General features: G+C 42.4%; 1 protein-coding gene across 1 annotated transcript in view; it reads right to left on the bottom strand.

The window, feature by feature from the left end:
* LOC144221820 (serine/threonine-protein kinase Nek11-like) overlaps positions 1-27,006 on the bottom strand; it is a 98,124-nt gene that overhangs the window by 60,017 nt on the left and 11,101 nt on the right. Inside the window, exon 3 of the mRNA XM_077752358.1 lies at positions 8,734-8,794. Within this exon, the coding sequence (XP_077608484.1) occupies positions 8,734-8,794 (61 nt within the window). The remainder of the gene's footprint in view (positions 1-8,733; positions 8,795-27,006) is intronic.

The raw sequence follows: 27,006 nt of genomic DNA, 5'->3' as shown, positions 1-27,006 counted from the left end.
CTGTCTGAAGCAGATGGCTCCCTCTACAGACAGCAGTGCAGAAGATAAATCAAAAAAGAATTCTCTTGAATTGTCTATTTCTTCTGTTAAAGTCGAAAGAGATGTTTCCACAAAACACTGCAAGGGCCATCTCTCCTTCCATATCTCCTAGAGCAAGAAAGTTCACTACTACACTAAATATGTATTATTATCTTTGGCCTCACATTCTTCTTCCTTTGTTAGAAGAATCTTCTGCTTTGTGAGACAGGGTCTGACTCCCAGTAAGGAAGCTAAAAATACCGGATGCTCATTTTCCTGGCCTCCCTTATTGTAAGCACATTGTGTAGGCACTTGACCAGCCTCTGCCAGTGAGAGACATCTTCCACAGAGTGTCCATCAGAAATGAGTAATGTCGGGGCACCTGGGTGGCTCCGTTGGTTGGGCATCCAGCTTTGGCTCAGGTCATGACCTCACAGTTTGTGGGTTCGAGCCCCATGTCGGGCTCTGTGCTGACAGCTAACTCAAAGCCTGGAGCCTGTCTTCAGATTCTGTATCTCCCTCTCTCTCTGACCCTCCCCTGCTCACGCTCTCTCTCTCTCTCTCAAAAATAAATAAAACATTAAAAAAAAAAAAGAAGAAATTAGTAATGTCAAGGGATAGAGATCATATGGAATCCATCCAGGCAGGGGTAGGGCAGGAGTGGTGGCCATAGCCAGTTTCCCAAGATGGCAATGGTAGCCAATCTAGCAATGATGCCCAATGTCCAGGATTAGTGGCCTTGAGGATTCTCAAGTCACCCTGTGAAAAGGAAATGCATCCTCCAGCACCAGTCCAGCCTTCAGATTACTGTGGTCCTGCCATCTGACTATAGTCTAGCGAGAGCCACATGAGCCACAACCACCCAGCCAAGCCACTTCTAAATTCATGACCCACAGAAACTATGAAAAATAGTAAATGATTATTGTTGTTTACAGCCAAAAAGTTTTTGAGTAATTTTTTATGCAGCCACAGATAAGCAATATAGGCACCAACTTTTATGAAGCATTAGGAGAAGAAACAAATATATGAAGACTGCTTCTTCATTTACCTTAACACCAGCTTTGAAATCTCTATTGTATTGCAGTACGGTTGCTTTAGAAATGCTATGCTGCTAACTTTGTAGAACTTAGTAATAGAAAACAAAAAGGTGTCCTTTGGAAATGGATAAATAATCTTAAAAATCACGTGGGAAAATAAATGTCAGAAGATAAGAGCTTGAAAAATTAAGAAAATTGGAAGGTAATTGTCCTATCAGATATTAAAACATTCCATAAAGGCAGTGTAACTAGAATGCTCCGATATTGACAGAAGATTAACGGTACGCCAAAATAGAATCAGAAATGGACAATATCCAGGAGGCGCAATATGACAAAAGGAGAATATAAATTATGTGGATAGGAATAATTCTACTGGTATAATAACTATGAAAAATAAGACAATAAGAATCCTAGAAGAAAATTTAGAGTCCATATATATGACTCTCTTTAAAACTAACAAACAGGAAAGCTAGAGTCTATCAAAACAAGATAGAAAAGGAAGTAGTAATATCTTTATAATTAGTTAGCATAAGATATTGAACATGGAATCAAGTGCAAGTAGTAGGAATATTTCCTTCTACATAAAATGTATTCGATATTAAAGATCCTAGTAAACATCTTTTACAAAGAAAAGAAGACCTTATTTGTTTAAGAAAAGCAATAAAAATGAGCTGCATCAATAGTTCATGTTGTACTAACAAGGGTGATGACTCTGGCAAATGACAGCAAATGGAGCCACTCACCATTCCTGAGCAAAGTCTGTCTGCTACTGTCTGTTCCTGCCCCTGTGTTCCTTCTTACCTGCCCCTTCCACCTGCAGGGCCTTCATCTTCTCATGGCCAAATCTATCCTTATGTCAGGAATGATATAATTACCGTCTCCTGGAAGCTTCCTTGATAACTTCTATTCCCCCAACTAAAAGCAATATCCCCATTTTCTGAATCCTTACTCTTGTATAGTTATTTATGCCCTTGTCTTAGTTCTCCTCTGAAATCATTAAGTCTTTAATGGCAGGATGCAGGCCCAAGACATCATTGTGACCTAATATCATTCCTCAACAAGTACACTGTTGGTGGAGGTCATCGAGAAGACCTGACTGCTGGTTGACCAGTGAGCTAGATCCTGGCAGTCAGAGGCTCCTCATCCCTTCCTCTGTCATTGGAATGTGCATTCCACTTGCCTTCCCTGTTCCCAGAGGCGCCTCCAAAGACACAGTCTTGAGACAGTGATGTGGTATCGAGACCATCTGGATAATTGGTATCCATGACTAGGCCCAATTATGACCTCTATATAACTTTTTAAGATTTGGCGGAAGGCTGTGGAGATCTAATTGTCTTGCAGCCACCCAAGACAAGCCTTATATATAAGTTCCCTTGCTTATTAAACCTGCCACCTACCAACCTGGGCTGGCCACTTCCTTCTTCCTTCAGTCTCCCCTTCCCTGACTGGGCTTAGGAACCAGTTTCAGATTATAGCTAAGAAGCTCCCAAGGAGCTTGCAAAGCAACATATATTAACTTGGTGAAATCATAATGTGTGAGTAATAAATGAGTACATGATTGCTGAGTTTCTCTCTTAGGTAAATTTGATCACTGGAACTTTTTTCTTCGATAGCAGTAATATACAGAATGTTCTTTGCTAAGAGTATACTAGTAAGAATGAATTGTACTATAGTTTTAGGGATTTATTTATATTACAAAGCCTTTTCCCTACCCCTGTCTGTTTCACCACACATCTGTCACATGAAAGTGTCTGGCATGGTAGCACTCATAGTAGGTTCTCTATAAATTGCCACTAATTCTGAATCTGTTACAACCTTTCAAATTTTAAAGAACTTACAGAAAGTATTAAATTTTTAAATATATAAACAGAAGGGATAATGGTAAACAGTTATTATGTATTGTACACTCACATCAAAATGATCCAAGTAGTTTATGATCCAAAATACTCCTCATCTCCTCAAATTCAGTGGTTTCAGTATGCCAGTAATGAAAGATAAAACACTATGATGAAATCAATCTAATTAGTATGAGAAATGAAATTCATTTCTTTCAAGGTAAAAAGCACAACAGTGCAAAGTTAAATAGCTATCAGTCAACCCTACATTTAACAGCTTAGAGTTTGAAGAGCTTAAGCAAAGAAGTTTCTAAAAGATTCAGAAGCCCTTATGCCTTCTCTGGTCTATATCAGTTACATTGTTGAGTAAAGACTAAGTAGTTGTTACCAAGGTTCAACAGAAGAATTGAGAGGTAACAATTTTCAAAAAGCCAAACTGATCAGATATCAACACACTAAGCGGTTGGTTCTTAAAGGGCAGGGAGGTCTTGAAGCATCTGTTANCCCTACATTTAACAGCTTAGAGTTTGAAGAGCTTAAGCAAAGAAGTTTCTAAAAGATTCAGAAGCCCTTATGCCTTCTCTGGTCTATATCAGTTACATTGTTGAGCAAAGACTAAGTAGTTGTTACCAAGGTTCAACAGAAGAATTGAGAGGTAACAATTTTCAAAAAGCCAAACTGATCAGATATCAACACACTAAGGGGTTGGTTCTTAAAGGGCAGGGAGGTCTTGAAGCATCTTATTCTAACTACTTCTGTGACAACATCCAGTTTGGATCTATAAAATAAGCCTTTTTATAAATATAGTTTAACAATGACTTGTATCATTCTGCTGATGACTTCTTTCTCTAGAAGTACAGCCAACTTCACAAACACTTAAAAATGTTAAATTTCAGGGACACCTGGGTGGCTCAGTTGGTTAAGCTACCGACTTCAGCTCAGGTCATGATCTCATGGTTCATGGGTGCAAGCCCTGCATCTGGCTCTGTGCTGACAGCTCAGTCCCTGGAGCCTGCTTCGGATTGGATTCTGTGTCTCCCTCACTCTCTGCCTGCTCATGTTCTGTCTCTCTCCTTCTCTCAAAAATAAATAAACATTAAAATTTTTTTAAATGTTAAATTTCATATGTTGTCTTGTTTCATAATCTGGTTACTAAGAAATATGGAGACATAACTTCCTTTCTAAGTTCGATGAAAAGGAAGTAGAGGACAGAGATGGGCCTCAACAGTTACTATAGTAACACCATCTTTTGTCTCTGTAATGAGAGCCCATAACCTGTTCCCCATCTCAAGTCACTCCTTCCAAAACAACTTCCTTATTGCTTATTACAGGTAATCTTTTCTGACCATGCTTAAAACCACTGGTACCCTAATCCACAGGATAAAATTCAAGCTCTTTAACCTAGCATACAAGATTATCCATGGGTTTGGCCCTACATAGCCAGGTTTGTTGATCCCTTCCTCATATCTTATATCCCAGTAATAGTTCCATGAATATACCCAGTTGTTTCATACCTGAGCTTTCATGTGGCTTGATCCTTTCTAGAGAATATTTCCCCCTCCAACCACTTGGCAACTCTACTCATCTTATGAGTTATTATTAATAACTATTAATAATAGTTAATTAATTCATCAAATGATTATTGGAAAAATACTATGTGCCACGCTATATGTTAGACTTTGAGAATACTACAGTAAATAAAATCTTGTCTTGCCTTCACTGACACAAGAAATTACAAACGTCACCCTCCTCTGGAATTTCTTCCAAGCTGCACCCCAATAGTGGACCCTTGTCTTCCACCTGCCTTGTTCACAGTCTGTGTCGTCCTCATCACAGTAGCCCTGTAATTATCGGTCTCCCTGACTACACTCAGAGTTCATTAAGACAGGGACCTTGTTTTCTTCATCCTCTATGATACTTGGCTTTTTGTATGTGTTTTATAAACATTTTGAGAAAAGAAAGGAAGGAATGGGGGGTGGGGAGACAGGATACGCATTTAAACCACGGAAATCCCATGTTTTAGTATCTGCCCTTGGTGAAAAGGCCAAGAATGCCTACACTCTTGGCTGTCTACCCCATGTCCTCATTTCTGGCTTTCCTGCTCTCTTAATTTCTTTTCTCCCTCTCTCTCCTAATTTCACATGGGATCACTCAGCATCCTTCTCATGACTAGCCTTGTATCTTATATACCATGGGAAATTTCTGGGGGGGGATTTAGGGCTTCAGAAATGAGGTGTCTCCATTTGGGACAATAGGTCCTCTATGTGTGAAAGAAGCACCTAGTGGGTGCTCTCTGGTATCATTATAAAGCTTTGCCCTGGTTTGTCCAGGATCCCACCTGGTAGCTGGGACCATGTCCCAAATAGGTCTCAAAATCTGACTCTTCATATAGTGCCTTGAACCCACAGCTCTCCCTAAATGTCTGATGCAGATGCTGAGGATGAGGCAAAAATACAATACTGCTTCCAACGAAGCTCAATGACTCTTACATACAGTGACAAATAGCTCAGCACACAGACAGCATCATAAAGAGGAAAAAGTATAGGAAGAAGCTACTTTCAGCTTAGCTTATAGGCAAGTTCTCTGTAATTTTAAGAAATAAAAATTTTATTTTATACTTTACTAATATTTTATTTGGACTATAAATTGGGGTGGGTGTACATGGTAAGAATTTCATGGCCTAACAACTTTAAAGCAATGGTTCTTAGAATACTGTCTGGACCTGAACCATCAGCATCATTTGGGAACTTGTGAGAAATACAAACTGTTGGCCATGTGCCAGACCTGCATTTTCACAAGCCATCCAAATGATTCTGATGCATGTCCAAGTGTGAGAACCACTGATCTAAGGACTTAAAAATTACCTTCATGTAAGACTCTTGAATGCTGAGAACAAACTGAGGTCTAATGGGGGTGGGGGAGAAGGGGGGGTGATGGGCATGGAGGAGGGCACTTGCTGGGATGAGCACTGGGTGTTATATGTGGAAACCAACTTGGCAATAAATTATAAAATAAAATAAAATAAAATAAAATAACTTTCATGTATAGAGGAAACTAATATAATGAACTTGGAATTCAAAAAGGCACCTTCAAATTCAGGATCTTTTGAAGCTATACAAATGCTAACTCATTCATTCTCTCTACTTCCCATTGATACGGCAAGGGAAATACCACTGTCCCTGTTTTATATATAAATAAAACTCAATCTGGGGTTGGGTTGGGTCAAACCACTTCATCATTTTCAGGGCCGCAAAGTTAAAATTTGCATGGTCCAAATAACCAGAAAGGACATTTGCTCCGGTTGTTTCTCTTCTCTTGTTGAGGGTTGGAAGAAACTCTTGAAATATTTGTGGAAGCTACTCCAGATCTTAACATGCTCAACAGGCAACTGGACATTTCCAAATGCGTGGGCTGATGCTGAATGCGAGCAAAGCCTAGCTCAATTCACAGAGATTTGTTTCATTTCTTAGTGACAAGGCTTATACTCTGACATAGTTTAGTTTAAATTGTCCCTTGGATCCTGTTAACATTCTGACATATATTAACACCACAGTGATTATCGTAGCTGTGAATCTCCCCCAAAATGTACTTAGAGCAATACAGGTACCAGTTACCCCAACAGGCTCATGCCCTGTAAAACTGCACAAGGAGATTTCTTCATGGCTTCTATGTAACGATGGAAGCCCAGAGTTCTGGAAGTAATAATATTCTCATCTGCTGTGAGGGCCCCACTGTGAGCACCTCCCCAGACAGGTATTTCAAAAGCATACTCCCCCATCATCTCTAAGTCTGGTAGCCCACCCTTTACATGCTCTCCTTTCCTGCACACATGTTAGGCATTTAGCTTTCACCTGTGTCTTCTAAACTGCTTACCACATACATCTCCATCTACTTCCTATCCTCTCAAGTGAACTGACAGCTCCTACCTGTTCCCATCTTTACTGTTCCCTTTGTCCTGAAAGTTTATATCAGTTTTATTCCCTTTCTGTCACTTGAGGGGAGCTCTAGGCAGAGATAAAAACTTTTTCAAGTTTTTATTTAAATTCCAATTAGTTAAAATATAGTGTAATACTGGTTTCAAGAACAGAATTTAGTGAGTCCTCACTCACATACGACACCCAGTGCTTATCACAAGTGCCCTCCTTAATGCCCATCCCCCAACTAGCCCGTCCCCTGCCTACCTCCCTCCTCCTACCTTCAGTGTGTTCTCTATAAATGCATGTTCTTATTCCATTTTTCTAATGCTCATTTTTATAAAATCATACAGTCTAAAAGGGAATTTAGATATCATCTATCCGATCCAGTGTTAATTTCTTTTTTTGCAGTAGAATCTATCTTTGTCAAGACATAACCTTATGTGTAAATCTAATTTATAAAACAGATAAGGGTGGAACTATTTTGGTGGAAGCTGGTAAAGGAGCAGGATATGCATCTCATTTCTCTTAAAAATATTTTAAAATATCTGTTAAGGGCCTCCTCTGCACCAGATACTGTGTCAGACTCTGTAGAAACACAGATGAGTGGTGCAGACATGGGTTCTGTTCCCCAGCTGCTTAGAGCCTCACCCGCTCTTCCTCAAGGAACCCAATTTGAAACTTTCCAATCTAACCTGAGGTCAAGAGAAGAAAAGTGACTTAGCCAAAAGAAAGCCTTCCTGGTCTTCAAAACCACACTTGGGAGCTAAATGTACCTAGAAAGTGTTACTGATGTGCAATTGAACAGATCATAGCATGTTGATCAGGAGAAAAAAAATCCAGGAGCTATGTTATGACTGAGCTTTCACACAGAGAGGTGGAATAAGCTAACAAAAGGCTATAAATTGTGCATCAAGCTTTTAATAAAATGCTGGTGAATGCCTGCACACCTGAACTTTTTTTTTTTTGAGAGAGTACAAATGAGCAAGGGGCATAAAGGGGGGCAGGAGAGAGAGAGAGGGGGAGAGAGAGAGAGAGAGAGAGAATGAATCCCATGTAGGTTCCATACTGTCAGTGCGAAGCCCAAAGCAGGGCAGGAGCTCATTGGAAGCGGAGCTCCAACTCTCCCAATGCCAGGCTTGAACTCACTAACCGTGAGATCATGACCTAAGCCAAAGCTGGATGCTTAACCAACTGAGACACCTGAACATATGATCTTTATTCTTGCCACTTCCTTTGAGGAGACTGCTGCTGGTCATGACATTTTAAACTTTAAAATAAAAACCCACAATCAAATTTCAAAGACAAAAATCTAAGCCCTTTTCACCAGGGCCTGTAGGCATAGTCTCTGCTAGTCTACCAATGTCAGGTGTGACGATTTATCATCTAGTGCTAGAAGGGGCCATAGCTGGGCTTTTCAGATTCAAGAAAAAGAAGAAGAAACTAAGAAATAGGGTTTTATCCTTGAAGCTCAGCAATCCCATTCATCATACAGACAACACTAAAGAAATTTCAGCTTTGTTTTTCAGACCAAGTCGCTTCCAATAACTGACTGACCTTCAGAGTGATGGTCAGTTCCTGCATGCCTAAGTGCACCCTGTTTCTACAGGACGAGTGAAGTACCGAGGTTCCTCTCCCAGGAAACCTGGAAATCCTGTTACTATGTACTGCCAGGCCACCGTTTGATCACAATGGATCACTGAATTTCAATGATTTCATCCTTGGAGACTGGAGGTCACTCACAGTAAGAAATTTTGAGTTGCCTGGCCCTGGGCCAGACTTTCAACTTCTCTTGGCCTCAGTTTCCTCCTGTATGAAATGAAGATGCTGGACTGAAATATCTGTAAGATTCCTTCCAACTTTCCACTCCTTGGATATCCCATTAGAATCAGCAGGTATCATTACATTTTGGAATCTGAAGCAACTTACCTGGAGAGGTACAACCGAGGACATGTTCCAGACACCTGACCAGTGCTTCAATATCACTGTCCTGCCAAAACAAGAGAGATTTACTTCCATGTATGACAGAAGAATATTTACTGACATAGAAAAAAGTTCTTGCTACATTTGGGCAAAACAGAACACACACACACAGAACTGGCTGCAAAAGTATTTGACAATATGATCCCATTAAATTTTTTTTAATTCAACTATAATTAATGTACAGCATTGTATTAGTTTCTGGTGTACAGTATAATGATTCAACATTTCCATACATCACTCAGGGCTCATCAAGATAAGTGTACTCTTGATCTCCCTTATCTGTTTCATCCATCCCCCCGCCCTACCTCCCCTGTGGCAGCTGCCAGTTTGTTTTCAGTTTTCAAGAACAGTTTTTTTTTCTTTGTCCCTTTTCTCTGTTTATATACCTGTATCTCACTCTCTCCATATCAGTCTATAGATCTATTCCTCTATCTGTCTGCTGGGAAGAACATACACAGAAAATGTTAACAGTTGTTTTGACTATGAGGAAAGATTATGGATGATCTTTATTTTCTTCTTTGTGTGCTTAAGTTTTTTCTAAATTTTCTATAATAAAACAAATATTACTTATTTAATCTACAAAATAGTAATTGCTACTTAGAATGGGGGAAGGGATTTATTCAATCTATAATCTATTCAATACATTAAAAATTAAGTGAAAAAAATCAAGTTAATATTTTTTTTCCTAGGGAGTGCCTCTACCAGCTCTTCTTTGGAAATGTGTGGTCTTCAAAGGGTCATAAATCTAAGAATTGCACTTTGTATTTGCCTTAACTCTCAGTTAGAGTCAGACACCCCCCTGAGGGCTACCGGGATCTCAGAACAGTATTTGGCAACAAATATTGTCTTTAATGCAAAATAAATACCTACCCTCTACCCAGGTGGCTGGAAATATCCACAACAGCATTCCTAATGATCTGGGGAAATGGAATCACTTAATTATTTTCAGATTTGTGACTATACTGAGGGAAATTAATAATGTATGGCTCACCTGATCCATTTCAAAACAAGCAACACATTTCATATTGGAGTAATTGTGAATTTTAGAAAAATGTACTGTGGTATAATAGACTCCTCTAAAATATTACATAAATGTGTGGTTTTATAATATAACATCTGCTAGGAGTTTGGACCACTTTTTATGCATGTGGCAAAACCCAGCATCATTTCATGTGCTGATGTACAGAAGGGGCAATGACAAAGAAGGTATGTCTGGTCAGTCCTGGCCAATGAGGCCAAAGCACTAACTGAAGACCTTGGTGTCCAGCCCAGGAATAGGGAGACAGGAGATCCAGAAGAAGAAAAAACAGATCCCTTCTTTATTCTGTACTCTTGTGGTCTCCAAACATAACAGGGACAGCCCTGAGTCGAAGAGGAACCTGGGAGAGGCATGATCTGTCAGAGGAAAAGCAGAGCACCCATCAGCACACACGGGTGACGACGCTGCCCCAGCAAGCCTGGTTCTAAGCCTGGCTGCTCCACTAAGTGTGCAGGCCTAGGCCAAGGGGCTTGACTTCCCAGGTCTTAGTTTCCATATCTGTGAAACCTGGGGGTTGAACCAGATAATGGTTAAGGGGCCATCCAGCTCTTTTCTTCACACTCCCACCCATCCCAGGCAAGCATTTTCTCCACAATGAGCTACTTCATACTTTGTTTCATCCTCCTCTCACTAAAATTTTATTCCTCTCAAGAAAAAACATGGTAGATCCATTTAAAGCCAAGTCAATTGATAAGGCTCATGTGTTACCTCAGGATATTTGTGTTTCACTAAGGGATATAACCTCATATCAGAGGAATGAATTTCTAATAGCGAAAGTTTAGGCGGCAGAAAAAAACAAGCATGTCAAAGGGATCTTACAGGGCTGTAAAAATCACACTGTACAGATTCTCATCTAAACATCAGCAAGTCCTGTCTCACTAAATAATACAGATGATCTTCTCACCTTAGAGCTAGTCACGGCGAACAATTTAGTTAGTACACACACACACACACACACACACAGNAATAATACAGATGATCTTCTCACCTTAGAGCTAGTCACGGCGAACAATTTAGTTAGTGTACACACACACACACACACAGACACACACACACNCTGTCTTTTCTTCTCGGCTCTCAGATGTCTTACTGCGGGGCTATTTTCTGACTCCTCCTGAGCTGACCCCAGAGACAGATAGGACCTGACAGGCTTCCCCCAAACTGGAGCTTCCTTTGCTGAAATCCTTCTCATGGANCACACACACACACAGAGTCACTTCATTACCCAGTTGTATTCCATTCAGAAAACATTTAGTGAGCACTAGTTATATGCCAAATGTATATACAGATGAGGGAGAACAGATGAGCCTTACTTAGTCCACCGCTGGAGGACAGATAATCCATTTCCACATATGGAAGGGAAGAGAGCACATGAACTGAGGCCGGGAGGGATGAGCTTGTATCCCAGGGTATCCCCGTGGGCCCTCTTTCAGCTGTAAATTCCCCCATTATTTCCCATGCAGCGCATGTTCTCCACCATTAGGTGGCTGGTAGGATCATAGAAGCTAAACCGGGAAACCAGCACAAAGGCCCTTTTATCTATTAAAAGAGAAAGAGCCTCATATTAAAAGTAAACAAAATCCAACAGCTACCCTAGCTCAAGCCACCGCCATTTCTTGCCTGGACCATGCAACAACCTCTTTACTCCTCTGCTTCCACTGTGGCTTCACTTGGATCCTTGTCCCTCACAAGAGCACCTACTGCGTTGGCGGGCATGGAACACAACCTAGCCCGCCGCACACGGAATAAATCCTGTCATGGCTTTGCCCCGCCCTGTGTGAGCCAGCTCCTCCTGATCTTTCCAGCCTCACCTCTTTCCAATTTCCCTCCTGTTCGCTGTGCGCTGGCCACAATGCTCTCTTTTCTTCCAACGCATCAAGATCTTTTGCACTTTGGGGCCCTTCTCACTGGCTGAGAATGCTCATGTCATATATTTAGGTGACTGCCTTTCTCAGCATTCTGTCACCTGCTCAGGGGTTCTCTGAGCACCTTGCCAAGTTACATTTCCACCACCACAGCCAACCCTGTCACAGTGCCCTGTTTCTTTTGATTCACTTAACCAAAGAGAAAATTAATGTCTGTTCATTACTGTGAGCTCCATGAGTTCAGGACCCTATCTGCTCAGAGCTGGGCACAGGAAACAATCAATAAGCCTCTTTCAAATATATTGATGAAAAAAAAAGCCACTCCAGACAACAGACAGAATATTCCTGTTTCTACCTCACCACACAGGTTTTACCTAAATTTGGAGCTTCTCAGTCCCATGCAAACTTTGCACGCATCTTCCACAATGAATTCTTTCAGGGGATTTTATTTGCAGAGCTTCCTTCTGAGCAGTCTGGCTATGTGTGCAGCTCATGCTTCAACCTGTCTTTTCTTCTCGGCTCTCAGATGTCTTACTGCGGGGCTATTTTCTGACTCCTCCTGAGCTGACCCGAGACAGATAGGACCTGACAGGCTTCACCCAAACTGGAGCTTCCTTTGCTGAAATCCTTCTCATGGGCCTTCTGGGAAACTTCCTCTTGCTACTTTCTGAACGTCCCAAAATGAGGCATGTGCTTTCCAAAGATGACCCCACTATAGGCCGCAGTCCGCCACAATTCCCCTTCCCTGTGAGCACCACAGGGCCCACACCACTGGGCAGCGTGGGATGTGTAACTGGTAAGGGATAAAAGCCTCATGTGGAGCACAGGAGTGTCAGGTTTAGAACTTCTCATCCCAAAATTTAGCTTTCTGCTCATTGGTCTCTCAGGCTTTCCTTGCTTTACGGTTGGTTCTTCCTGGGGCTGGTTCACTATTCTTCCCAATTCCACGTTCTAGCAGGCCCCACGCTACTTGTCCTGCAGACCCTGGGACCCACGAGGAATTGGACCCTTTACTCCCTGGGTTACAGATTCATCTACCGTGGCCTCAACAAAACTATCCCTCATCAACTCAAGTNGATCATGACCTAAGCGAAAGTCAGACGCTTAACCGACTAAGCCACCCAGGCGCCCCGAGGCAAAGAACTTTTTAAAAATTTTTAAAATTTATTTATTTTGAGAGAGAGAGAGAGACAGAGAGAGACAGAGCATGAGTGGATGGGGGCGGGGGAGACAGAATCCGAAGAAGACTCCAGGCTCTGAGCTGTCAGCATAGAGCCGGACGTGGGGCTCAAACTCAAGAACCGTGAGATCATGACCTGAGCTGAAGTCAGAAGCCCAAATGACTGAGCCACCCAGGTGCCCCTAGAACTTTTAAAAAGTAATCTATGAAAACGCGTCTCAGAAATGCTGTGTATGGTATCTTAGAGATTCATAACCTTCATGAACATATTGAAAGCTCTGAAAAGCTCTCTAGTAAAGATTTAAAACCTTGTTTAATACAGTGTTTCCCAAACCTAATTGCCCATGAAAGCCAGTTCGTCCTGTGAAAGTCCCAGGAACATGCTGAGGGAAATCCTCATGTGGACAAATACATGAACAGAGCCTCCTGTGTTAGTTCATACATTCTAGGGTCCCCAAGTGTCTTTCCCGAATTTAGTCCTGGGACTTCTGTCATTACTCCTGTTCAAACTCCCTGTCATTACTCTTTTGTTCAAGTACAATTTTCTACCATGAGAGCCTCTCTTCTGTTATACATCAGCTCCTCTCATTGGAGGAAAGATTGCTTTAGTGTCTTGTACTAATGCCTTTAATTTTTCAATTAAAGAATTTCTTTAGTTCTTTGAGATTAAAAAATAATGTCACTTTCCCACCATTGCCCTCAAATCTCTTTCCTTAAAAGAGTTGGCGAGGGGCGCCTGGGTGGCTTAGTCGGTTAAGCGTCCGACTTTCGCTTAGGTCATGATCTCGCGGTTCGTGGGTTGGAGCCCCGCGTCGGGCTCTGTGCTGACTGCCAGCTCAGAGCCTGGAGCCTGTTTCAGTCTGTGACTCCCTCTCTCTCTGACCCTCCCCTGCTCACGCGCTCTCTCTCTCTCTCTCCTAGAAATAAATAAAACATTAAAAAAAAAAAAAAAAGAGTTGGCGAGCGCTAGCATTTCAGCTAGAGGTATCTGCATGTAGTTGTTTATATCCTGCCACTTCATATTAGAACCAGGATTCTTCAGATTCTGGAGCAACTTCTAGAAAAAGGATGGAGCACAGTTTTGCTTTTTTTCTCTGCAGAGATTAACTGAAAGGTTTTTATACTTTAGCCTTATGAACATAGGTCACAGTTACCCAAAGGGGTTTTAGGATGAAACTAGAAAAGTATTTTCAGAATCAATAACTCACATTTGGTGATGGCAGACCTGTATCAAATCCCATGTTAATCTGAATATTAAAATTCCGTGTGCTTTAATTTCTCACTCCCCCCCCTTTTTAATTGCAGTGTAGTAGACATACAATATTATATTAGTTTCAGGTGTACAACACAGTGATTCAACATTTATATACATTACAAAGTGATCATTATAGTAAACCAGCTACCATCTCATTCTCCTTTTAATTGGTGACCTGTGGAGAGAAGCCTAAAAGGGGCAATGGGAAAAGAGTTAACAGGAAACTCTTGCATGGGGCACACCGGTGAGAGGGAGGTTTTCCAATCTTGTTTTGTATTTTAGCAAATGGAGCTTGTGGCCTATCAGCTTTGGAGATGAGGTCTGCAAACATTTGTGGCTCACTGTTCTCAAAGCTACTGTCATTAAAGCAGCCAGTGAGTGTCTAGGAAGCAACTAGCTGTTCTCCTTTTTATTTAGTAGATATATAGTCCTCTCACCTGATGATTCTCACATTTTACTGTGTGTAGGAATCATCCAGGGATCTGGTGAAGAATGCAGAATTTGATTCAGTAGGTCTGGTGTAGGGCTGAGATTATGCATTTTAACAAGCTCTCAGTGGCTGCTGATGTTCCTGGTCCATGGGCCACATTTCAAGAGCAAACTTAACCAATGTGAATGTTATAGGCATTGAGTTCAGGTAGACTGCAGTGGGCCATGAGGATTGTGCTAGAAAGATCTATTTGCCTTAGAGAATTCTCTTTTATTCAGTTAGTGTGAAGGTGACTTTAAGCTGGGAAGAAGTGCCATGAACACCTATTTGGCTAACTCAAGACTCTCTGACTACAGCACCACTGGCCTGCTGGGCTTGTTAATTGTGTGGGGGACCCTCGTGTGCACTGTAGGCTCTTAGCAGTATCCCTGTTCTCCACCTACTACCAGTACCCTTGCTCATCCCACGTTGTGACAGTTAAACACGTTCAAATATCCCCTGGAGGGCAAAATCCCCACTGTGCCAGCATGGACTTGTACAGCATCACAAACTTGTGTCTTATTACAGAGTAGCGGAGTTTATAGTTTTAATAGTTTTAATTGGCCACAATGTAGATGTAGCTCACAACTCTCACGTCATCCTCATGAAGGAGAACTATTTAAGTATTAACACTAAGACATTTCACCTTCCCTGCATGGCTGCAAGAACATGATGCCTTTTCATTCCTGAGCTTTACATTTGGAATAGTGGGATATGTGTGTCCAAACATGTGTGTGTGTGTGTGTGTGTGTGTGTGTGTAGGGGGTATAACCATAGAACTTACATTGGAAACACAGACATTAATATATTAGACACATTATACATATGTTTAAAACAGTAGCAAAATCTCCCCCCTTTTACTCGTTTTCATTCAGGAAATACATGCAGAACTTTGGTGTGGAGAGTATGGTACTAGATATTTTTGTGATGAATTAGGACCCAGAAGAATCATTGAAATGCTCAATGTCAGACACTTTAATATTCTGACTCTTGCATATACTGCAAATCAAAAGTTCATTTAATGTTTTTACATTTATTTTTGAGAGAGAGAGAGAGTACAAGCAGGGGAGGGACAGAGAGGGAGACACGGAATCTGAAGCAGGCTCCAGGCTGTGAGCTGTCAGCACAGAGCCTGATACGGGGCTCGAACTCATGAACTGTGAGATCATGACCTGAGCCGAAGTTGGACGCTCAACCAACGGAGCCATCTAGGTGTCCCCAAAAGTTTATTTAAATGTTAGCTTTGAGTTAACACTTTTTTTTTTTTAAATGTTCAGAAGCCTTTCTTTGGGCTGTAAAAACAAAACAAAACACAAAAGTAAAAAAACAAAGCCCAAAACTCCTATCATTGCAACCACTTCTGTTGTTTCCCTAGTCAACTTACTATTGATACAGTTAGAGAAATCTGACTCCTGGAAAACACAAAAATCTCCCAACCATAAAGAATTTAGTTATGTAGAAAAAGCAGTTTTCCATTCCAGGAAGAAGATTTTCTATGAGCATTATTTTGTTGGAATCTAATACTCTGATAGACCCAATGGACAAAATTCTTAATAACATTTGCATATGGGTACCCAATAACAGGACAAAGTATTCAAAATGTAGTTACAAGGTTTATATCAAACCAGAACTATAGGGCATCTTACATTTCCATAATTAGTGCTAGAGGCAAGCCTCAGATACTGTCATCTGTGCATATCATAAGCATTGCTTTTTTCCTTGAAATTCAAACTTTTACTTGGAAGTTGACAAGAAACTGTTTTGAAAATATAATCCCTTAACTACACCACCATATCTCTATCTCAATATTCCTGCTAGAAAAAGAAAAAGAATCTTAATTTAGCATCTATATTACCCAGGACAGTTTCAGCTACAAGTAACGAAAAACCTACATAAACTGGCTTAAACAAAGAGCACCAGTGGTTACTTTCAGTGCATTTGCAGAACCCTCCACTGCAAGAAAGTATATCCTCATGCTTTTTGGACAGAATGGATTGCATATTCATCTTAAACCAATGCCTGGCAAGTGGAGTCTCATCCCAGTGACCAGACTGGGTGGAATGAAGCAGGATTTAGGATTTATTCAAATCATGAAGGGAGGCTGGCCACTGGCACAAAGCAGAGGCTCTACAGAATGGATCAAGGGAGAGGGGCACGGCTTAGTGGTTAAGAGCATGGACTCTGGAACAAGCCTGCCTGAGCTTAAGTCCAGCCTTGCCACTTGCCAGCCATGTGTTTTGAGCAAATTACTTAACCTATTCATGCCTCCATTTCCCCATCTGTAAAATGGGTTGTGGGGAGGATTAAATGTTAGCATCTGTAAAGTGCATAGATCCATGCCTGGCGCATATTAATTGTAATATGCATTTTTTAAACCAAATGCTCAAAAAGGTTTGTTTGGTATACAACCAATATGGCTCAGTATCTCGGAGTGAACACAACTTAACCTTCTGCTCAAATTGTTGGAATGGATAATGCAGTTGATGAAATCTCTTTCTGAAGCAATTTGCTTCTCAAGCTATCACAGACAGTCACTTATTTCCCTGAGGGAACAAAGCAATGAGAACCTCCTCACAGAGAAGACTAGTCCCACAAGTTTTGTTGTCCAAAGTCTAAGGACATTTGACCTTTATCTGGATGAAGAAGAGGCTGCAGAGGAAGGAGCCAAAGAGAGGCAAGGCAGAGACACAAAGACACTATGTCCTTCACTCCTCCACTCCCCACCCCACCACCATGAATGCCTTCCTCTCGTTAAGTTAGAGAAAAAGAATTGCAAGTTGGCTAAAAAGAAACAAAGTACTTATTTAAGGGAAATGTTACACAAGTCTGAACCTTGAACAGTTGAAGAAGGAGAGAAGCTTTAGTTCCAAAGAGGTAAATGAAAACAATTTACACAGCTCTCTTTGAAGCTGAAGATAGATAGATAGATAGATAGATAGATAGATAGATAGATAGATAGATGATAGATAGATCGATCTAGCAGTTATATCAGTAAAATGGAAACCAGTTCACAATATTGTACCCTTCTTGGAATGAATTCTGAATGAGTGAATGAANTACACAAGTCTGAACCTTGAACAGTTGAAGAAGGAGAGAAGCTTTAGTTCCAAAGAGGTAAATGAAAACAAGTTACACAGCTCTCTTTGAAGCTGAATATAGATAGATAGATAGATAGATAGATAGATAGATAGATAGATAGATAGATAGATGATAGATAGATCGATCTAGCAGTTATATCAGTAAAATGGAAACCAGTTCACAATATTGTACCCTTCTTGGAATGAATTCTGAATGAGTGAATGAATGGATGAAAGAAAGAAAGAAAGAAAGAAAGAAAGAAAGAAAGAAAGAAAGAAAGAAAGAAAGAAAGAAAGGAAAGGAAAGGAAGGAAGGAAGGAAGGAAGNGGAAGGAAAGAAAGAAAGAAAGGCAACTAGCTGTCAGAAGATCTTATTTTGGGATAAGGGCTCAGTTTGGGCACCAGGAGCCCTTAGCAATTGTGTGTCTATCTTTAGACGTTCTCAAGGACGTCCCAGAGGGTTCTTCTCCTACGCCCACACCTTGTGGTGGTGAAAACCCCACCATCTGTCTACATCTAGCACCGTCAGCGCTCTGCTGGCAGGTGGGCTATGCTGACTCCCAAAGGCATATCTGGAGAAGGCTGGGCAGATAGCAGCACAGACGTAAACAGTTTCACAGCTATGAAGTGTCTCATGTCTCCAGGGGCTGAAGGCTGCCCGGGATAAGGGGGAATAGATACCTACATGGTGTGCTGCCAGGCCCGACACCATTTCTGTCTGGGGAACGATCCCAAGCAAAGCTCTATAAATGCATACACAGTGGCCATCACCTGCCCTTAAGGCTCCAGCCACAGAGGGGAGCTCAAGTGCATCTCACTCAGGCCCTTGGGCACATCCCCTCACAGGTCCCTCTGTCAGCGGCTGTGAGGATGTGAAGGGGCTGGTTCCTTTTACCTCTTGGTCAACTCTTGTCAGTCATCCCACAAGGTGAAACCAAGCCATACCGAAACATTTCCCCCCACTCATGCTCAGTCATTCTGGACTCACCTTTTTCCCCTAAGATACCTCATTTGAGTGTACCAGGATGTCCCCGAAGCTAGGCCACAGACTGCGAAGCATCAGCCTTGAGACAGGCTGACTTACAAGTGTCATCATATACGTATGAATATCACAGTTCTGTTGTAGGGTTTTTTTTTTTTGTAGTTTTTTTTGTCTTGATGACTTTGTTGATATTTTTATTGAAGTAAAATTTGCATGCAGTGAAATACCCATATCTTAAGTGTACAATTGGTTAAGTTTTAGAAAATGCATATACTCGTGTAGCTACCACCCCAAACAAGATAAAGAACACCTCTGTCATTCCTGAAATTTCCCTCATGGCTCCTTCCAGTCAACCCCCACCTTCCACTGCTACTGTTATGCCGATTTTTACTGCCACTGATTCATTTTAAGACTTTACTGGGGCGCCTGAGTGGCTCAGTCAGTTAAGCATCCAGAGTCTTGATTTCAGCTCAGGTCATGATCTCACGGTTCTTGGGATTGAGCCCCATGTCAGGCTCTGCACTATCAGCATGGAGCCCCCTTGGGATCCTCTCTGCCCCTCCTCCATTCAAACTCTCTCTCTCTCAAAATAAATAAATAAATAAACTTTTAAAAAAGGACTTTATTTTAGTTGCCCTCCATTGGATTGGCCTTGCACTTAAAATAAAATCCACTCTCTTTACAAGACCTTCATGATGTAGCTACTGCTAGCCTGACCTCTCCAACCACATCAGTCTTCTTGCTCGCTATGCAATTTCTCAAACTTGCCAAGCCCTTTCATGACCCTGGGCCTTCCTACACACCCTTCCCCCTCTCTGAGACTCTCCCAGCTCTGTTTCTTTACATCGAGGGGCTGGCTTTTTCCATCCTTCAGGTCACAGCTGAAAAGTCCATTCTATAAATTCTACCTGACTCCCCCACTCAGTGGGCATCCCCGCCCTTCCACCCAAAGCCCATTTACTCCATCATTTCCACTTCTTCCTTTCCTCATTGCCCCAGTGGTGTGCATGCTGGCTTGCTGGCTACCTGTACCACTAGACCATCCACTGCAGGCATTCACTCATCCATTGATTCCACAACATCTGCTCTGTGCTGAACACTGTTCAAGGTGCTGGGAATGCAGCAATGATACAAACAGAATCTTTGCCCTACTAGCTTCCATTCTAGTAGGGGGAGACAGACCATAAATGAATACGCAAATAAGCAGTGGTAGGTCATATGGTGATAAGACATACAGAGGACGATAAAGCAGGGAAAGGGCAGAAGGACTTCTCAGGTCAGCAAGTGCTATTTTATATAAGTAGTCTGAATCCTCCCCAATACGATAATATATAAACACAGACTTGAAGGTAGAGAGGGAGCAAGATAATTTGTGTATCTGGGGCGGAGAGGCTTTCAATGGCAGGGGCATGCTTGATGTGTTCCAGAAACAAGACAGAGGCTAATAAGACTCAAGGGGGATGCATGAGGGTGATTCTCCCAGTGATGGAAGGGGGGGAGGGCTCTTCCATAGGCAATAACAGAGGCTGCAAGGTCATTTTGAACAGACTGTGCTGAGGTATGGGGTGTACTTTGAGGTATGGGGTGGAGAGAAGGAGAGTTACTAGGAGGCCTTTTAGAAGCTATTGCAATCATACACTGGGGAGGTGATGGTGGCTCTGGCAGCGGGAGTAGAGGTGATCAGATTCTAAACATTGAGTCAGTAGGTTTTGCTTCTGGACTGATTGTGGAATGTGAGTGAAAGGACATGAGTCAAGGCTGACTCAGGAGGAGCTGATCTGGACTGGGGCTGGGGTACATTAGTTCACTTTGGGACATGCTTAATTCAGGGTGTCCATTAGAAGTCCACATGATACCTAACCCTACTCCCAGGAACAGTGGGTACGTGAATGTGGAATTGAGGGGAGACAAAACTGAAGGATCAAAGACACATTTGGGAGCTGACAGCTTATGGATACTCTGTAAATACATGGGACTGAGTGGGACATCCATGAAGGTGGCATTGTGTCTGTTTTGTTCATTGCCTCATACGCAGGGCCTAGAATACTCAGATATGCATTGTGTAAATGAATGATCCAAGCAACAACCCACGTTCTTTCCTGCAAGTTGCTTTACTAAGCTACTGTCTACTCTCTTACGAACTATATCCACTATATCTTGAAAAGTGTCACTAAATTACAGAAACCGAAACACCTCAAGGTGACCTTATCCATTTTCTGCCCACTCAGATGTACCTTTCACATCTCACTTCCATCTCATTAGAAGGCAAGCCTTCGCTTATTTGCATTCATAATTCATAGGGAGACAGAGGGTGCCGTTTAGTACAAAGCCATAAGACAGAGCGGATGGCACCTTCATGGAGGCTGCCCTGAAATCAGGAAGCTGATGGCTTCATTCCTATCTCACTGCCAATAGTTGCCTTCTGTCAAGGAAAAAAGGTCTCCAAGTCTGTGAAGGGAGCACAAAGCCACATCTGCAAAACTCAAACTGCAAACAAGCCCCCAGGCTCCTGTAGCACTAACCGACTCTGTCACTGAATTCGGAGTCACTGAAACGTGACTGTCAATGTGTCCGCATTTCACTGCTAATGCCTTGTTTACTCTGCATTATTAAAACCTTCTCACTGCACCTGTCTCTTATTAATGCCCAGGTTCGCAGCAAGTCGGTATCTGCAGGGTTTCCTTTGGGTCACAGACATTCCTACGTATCCAATACAGAACTCTTAAGACATTTTGGATTATAGTTTGGAAACGGAAAGGATGAAGAGAAAAGAGAGCAGGGCCATCAGAGTGGCTTCATGGTGCCCACCCAGGAACTTGAGCAATGAATTTTTTAGGAGTCGGGGAGGCTGGTACCTTTGCTGTGATGCATTTTTCAGGTTGCGGCAGGTGCAGAGGGACCTGCCCCCAGCCCACCCCCACCCTCCCAACAGCTCACTTGCTCTTGATGAACTGTTGTTCTCTTCTCACACCACACGCCCGATAGCCTAGGGAAGAAAGTCCTGCATAAGGAACGTTTATTGGCTCATGTTCCAAAAGGTAGCCCTTGCTATACACACTTCTTTATTGCAGGTTAGTTATGATTTTTGACTCCAGTTCTAGGTTTATTCCTACATAAACCCCACAGAGTAAGTGGAAAACTTGGCCCTGTGTTTCCAACATGATTTAAAATCATCTAGTCATGTTTTCACACCTTTTGGAACTGTCACTTAGGTCCCAAGCATCCTTTTCCTCTCCTTTACTAACTTCTACATTCAGTTCTATAGTCAGCCCAAATGCCTACTAGTTGACAAGGAATATTTGCTAGTTTGAATTCCAGCCCTGTCAATGGACTGGGTGACGTAGGACAAGTTAGTTATTATTTCTTTCTGTTTCACCCTCATTTGTAAGGTGAGATGGAAGATGTTACCTCCACAATGTGTGTGTGACTATAAAATGGGATAAGGCACGGATAGGACTCAGTATGGCACCGGACATGCTGCTAGGCTGGCCCCCATGTATTAAGAATGATTATTGCTCTCTCTGGCATGATGTGGACCCATGCACTTCCAGATTAGCAGGTTACACAGAAAGGGCAGTCACTCCAACGATGCCTCAGATGTGTCACACTCCCTTCTTCCTAGACTACACACCATGAAATGGTGTTCACTCTCTATTCCCAGATAAAGAAAAAATTCAGAGAATAAGATTAAACTTCTCCATGTAACTGAATCACAGGGATGGGCCCTGTGCATGCGAGGGCTGTTTAGGAAGACCGTCCTATTCTTTGCAGACTCTCTTATACCCTGTACGGTCAGGGCACCTGAGCTCAGATGATAGCTATGGACATAGGAATTGGTGTTGGCAGAGCAGGGGTGGGGAGGGGTTGTTGGAGAGGAAAGCCCCAAAGGCACCATTCCAAGTAGGCTTACTAAAACTGAGCGTATGCCACTCCACCACGCTCACCCTCAGCTCCAGGAGCAGCGCGGCAGAGCACGGTGTGGGTTACTTGCTGTCCCCTCACTCTCCCAGCTGCCGTGGACCTCTGCTCAGCCCCCAACAAGGAGGTGGTGGAGGCTCGCGGGGGCTCCTACCACTAACACTGAAGGGAGCGCACAGACTCATTACACTCCCGCTCAGTGTGGCTTTGTCTTTATCCACTATTGCCTTCCTTCTTTTTCCATTCTTTGGGGTTGGGGCAAAAAGTGTAGGTGTGATCCTCAACACAACAGTGGATCTAATTTATTTATTTTTTTTAAAAAAATTTTTTATGTTTTTTATTTCTGAGAGACAGAGAGAGAGAGAGAGAGACAGCATGAGCAGGGGAGGTTCAGAGAGAGAGGGAGATACAGAATCTGAAACAGGCTCCAGGCTCTGAGCTGTCAGCACAGAGACTGACATGGGGCTTGAACCTACGAACTGTGAGACCATGACCTGAGCCAAAGTTGGACGCTTAACCGACTGAGCCACCCAGGCGCCCCAGAAACTAATTTAAGTGATTAGGGACTTAAGGCCTTCTACAAAGCCCACAGTGCTATGTCCCAGAGCAAGGTGTTGCTGGTCCCTGTCTGACTAGCAACGAGCTATGCTTTATCCTGGACAAGAAATGGTAGAGGGGAGGGAGAAGAGCCATGATGGAAATGAGGGCTGGAATAGGGGCGGGGATGGAAACTGTTCCATCAAAGTCCACTCACACCTTGGCAAGGTTGGCTACTTTATAGTCTGGGACACAAGCCAGGGAGATGCTGATGGAAAGATAATTAAATAGTGGGGCTGGCTGTTTCTTAGAACTGATGCCATCTAAGGTCAATTCAAGACCAGACCTGTTTCCTCCCACCCATGAAGGTAAATTAATCCAGGCATGCAAAATAGCAGTGAAATCAGCCCTACAGTGTGGACTCAAGAGCTCTGGCATCTTCTTTTAAAGCAAACAAACAAGAAGATAGGAGGAGGAGGAGAGAACTCTGTATCCCACAACAGATTTGGGAGGCAGGCTCCTTTTTGGTTTCAATGTTTACAACTCAGCACTTTTCTTAGAACCATTATCAATTTTGCTTTGTGCACAGCTCAGCAATTCTATTTAGTAAAACCGGTCAGATAATGCAGTGGCCCCTCAGCTACTCCCTCTCCTCCATGATGACGTTCATTCAGTCATCATGGAGGAGGGATTATAATTGCTACAATTAAATTGCTGTGCCAGGAGAAGACTGTATAAGGGGGCGGCTTAACAATGTGCCAGGCTATGCGGCTCTGCTACTTGCTAGCTGTGTGGCCTTGGAGAAGTCCTTTGCCTCACTATGCTTCAGTTCTGTCTTGTGCAGAGTGAGGATCTCACAGCAGTCTCATCTTTCAAGGGACATGAGTTTTAAAGTCAGTGCTTAATACAGTAATGAATTATAGATGAAATATGCTGTTTCTGCAGATTATGAAGAACAAGTAGTTTTAAATACTGTGAGTCTAGGACAATAATTGAAAGCACCAAGGGGTTCTCAGTCTGACACACATGGGCCCTGAGAAGCAGTGGGAGACTGAGTTTATAGCTATCAGCTCTTTCTCCACTGGGGACACCCACTTTTTGGTTAAAATGCCCGACAGAACTGCTTGAAATCACTAACCCACACTTTCGTCCTTTCTCTCACCCTCCCTGGTTCCTCATTCTCACCTTTACCATTTTTTGAATTCCAGCCAGTTAAATTCCAGTTTGATGCGGTTCTACTACAATACACGAATCAAAGGGCCTTTGCAAAAAGCAGCTGCGACAGTGGGCGTGGGAGTGGGGCAGCATTTCTATTTCTCTTCAAGAGCCAGCCTGCTGCCAGTGAAGCTGTGGAGTCAGCTGAATGCCCCCAGCCACTGCCCCTTCCAGATCCGCTCTTCCTCTGCAGCTCCCAGGCAGGTTGAGCTTGGGAATACGAGAGCCAGGCCATTCCTGCCCAGTCTGGTTTCCTCTGATGTGCAGGGCAGTCTTTGCCCTGGGTTTTTCTTATCAGTTGTCCTGCACACTGAGGATGCCATCCAATCCTTCTTTCCCTTCCATCCTTACCCTCAAAGATGCAGACCAGCATTGTGGTTTGAGGCTCTCCCCAATTCTGTCTTGTCATCCACTTCCCAGAGGACAGGGCATAGAATAAATGTTCTGGAGATTTTAGGTGTTATTATCATAATGACCATTAGGAGTTGATAAAACTAATAACTCCACTCACAGAATACACTTGTAGAGGCACATATTCTCATGGTGACCTGACCCATGAGTTCTCAGTAGTCTCTTAGGCCTTGCCTCACCTGCATCCATTTCTATGCTCTTCCAAGAAGACCATTCTGCTCTTTCTAATGCTTCACTGTGCGGAGAGAATTTCAAAACCACTAGAGGATTTGGTGAAAGCTAGAGAATTAGCCGGAAAAATGGGCCTCCACAGCCCTTCGTCTTGGCAAGAATAAACACCATGGTCCTAAGAGTCTTCCTACAACAAGTACTGATCAAAGCCACATTCGTTAAACAACAGAGCCTTTCCCAGGGGAGTTCTGTGTAAAGTCATTATGGTCTACCCAGCGTGTGGATTCCTGGTGCACACGGGACATTGATTAGTCTTACCGAGGGAAATGATGGTAAGGGCAGTGAGGGAAACACATAAGGGTCTCTGAACACACCCATCAATCTGCAACCCTAAAGCATGTCTATTAGAGCAAAACCCACTTCAGTGACAGGTCCCACAAATACTGTTGAAAATTCTCTGATGATGACAGCTATAAACTCCATTCTCCTGAGACCAATGAGGCTGGTTCTGATTCAGTGACCACAGGCTTCACAGAATAGCTATCAACAGTAGGATAATGGTTTGTGATAAAGGTGCTGTTGATGTTCTGCAGAAAGCAGCAGAGAAGCAACTGATGATCAACTGCTATTAGGTGTTTAATAAAACTGCTTTGGAGACACTGCTGCTAAAAAGATTGTCATGGGTGGCACAAGGGACTCAGCAATCAATCCCAATGAAGCTCGTGCTTGTCTTTCTTTTTGAAAGCACTTCTTCCATCAAACACAAACTATGAGACTTTTGCTCCCTCTGATGGAAGAGGAATCAACTTTGATCTGATTACTCACATAAAAGCCATGGGCACCATGATCACCTAGGCAGACCCTGGACACACTTGGGTCAATGGCGAGACTGGGGAGAGGACAAAAGAGGAAAATCCCAGTGATGGCTGCAGGTTTCACCCAGTCCACAAAGCCAACAGGGACTGGGTCTCAGCATGGACTTCTGTAAAAATCACTAGGCAAAACAAAAGAGGTTGTAGTTACCTATCTCTAATACGAATTATGTAATTGAGATTTCCACTCCTGTTTCTATCATACCAAATCCATTCTAGGTTGATACACCTCTTGTACCAGAAAAAAATACTGGCTTGAGGATGTGACAGACCTGGGCCTGGGCTGGTTCTGAGCCTTCCCTAGCTGTGTGGCCATGGGCAAGTTACTTCTCTTGGAGACTCAGTTTCCTCATCTGGAGAGCAGAAATAAGAATAACTATCTGACAGGGTTTTGTGAGACAAAATACCAACATATATGTGAGAGGCTTCAGTGTCTTGTCCCAATAGATTTAAAAATCAATTGACAGAGCCTAGCCTGTATGTGTTTCTCTACCCCTGTGGCACCATTCCAAGAAGATCATTCTGCTTTTTCTAATGTTTCACTGTGTGGAGAGAATTTCGATTATCATATCACATATGACAGATGTAGAGCTCAGAGGGCAAAGCTGCTGTCCTATATTTATCATTGGCCCTCAGAAACAAAAAGAAGGGATTTAAAAAAAATACTACAGTTGTAAAATCTCACTCTAACATTAAAGACTTTTAGAAGTATGGTAAAAAACAAAACACAAGATGGCTGGGTAACTTCATCATAGTAATAGCTAATATCTCATTAATTACTTCATTGAATTCTAGACACTATTTTAAGTAATCTATATTGATTACTTCATTTAACTCCCAAACTACTCTATGAGGTAGGATCCATTCGTCTTTCTCTCTCTCCCACTTTACAGATTAGAAAACTGAGGCACAGTGAAATTTTGTTTGCACAAGGTAACACACCCTGTAGGTTAACAAAGCTTAGGCTCATCTATGGGCACTTTGATTTCCAGCCCTGTGTTCCCACAATTATGCCAAAGATGGGACTTCTAGAGTAGCTAGCAAAGTTCCACCACTTTCTGACCTGGGTGGTATTTGCTGTACATTTTATTCATGTGATTTTCTGAATCAGTTTTATACTATTAAAAAAGCATTTTAAAGTAATAATACTAGTAGCTAAAATTTTGCCACTCAGTGCTCTGGACAAAAATGGATGTGTTTTGCAACTATACGCATGGAATTATGGTTC

This window comes from Crocuta crocuta, unplaced genomic scaffold (assembly GCF_008692635.1).
Source record: "Crocuta crocuta isolate KB4526 unplaced genomic scaffold, BGI_CrCroc_1.0 scaffold580, whole genome shotgun sequence".
In the NCBI taxonomy this organism is placed as follows: Eukaryota; Metazoa; Chordata; class Mammalia; order Carnivora; family Hyaenidae; genus Crocuta; species Crocuta crocuta.
Note: the sequence above shows the minus strand (reverse complement) of the source record. Positions and strands in the feature narration are given on the sequence as shown.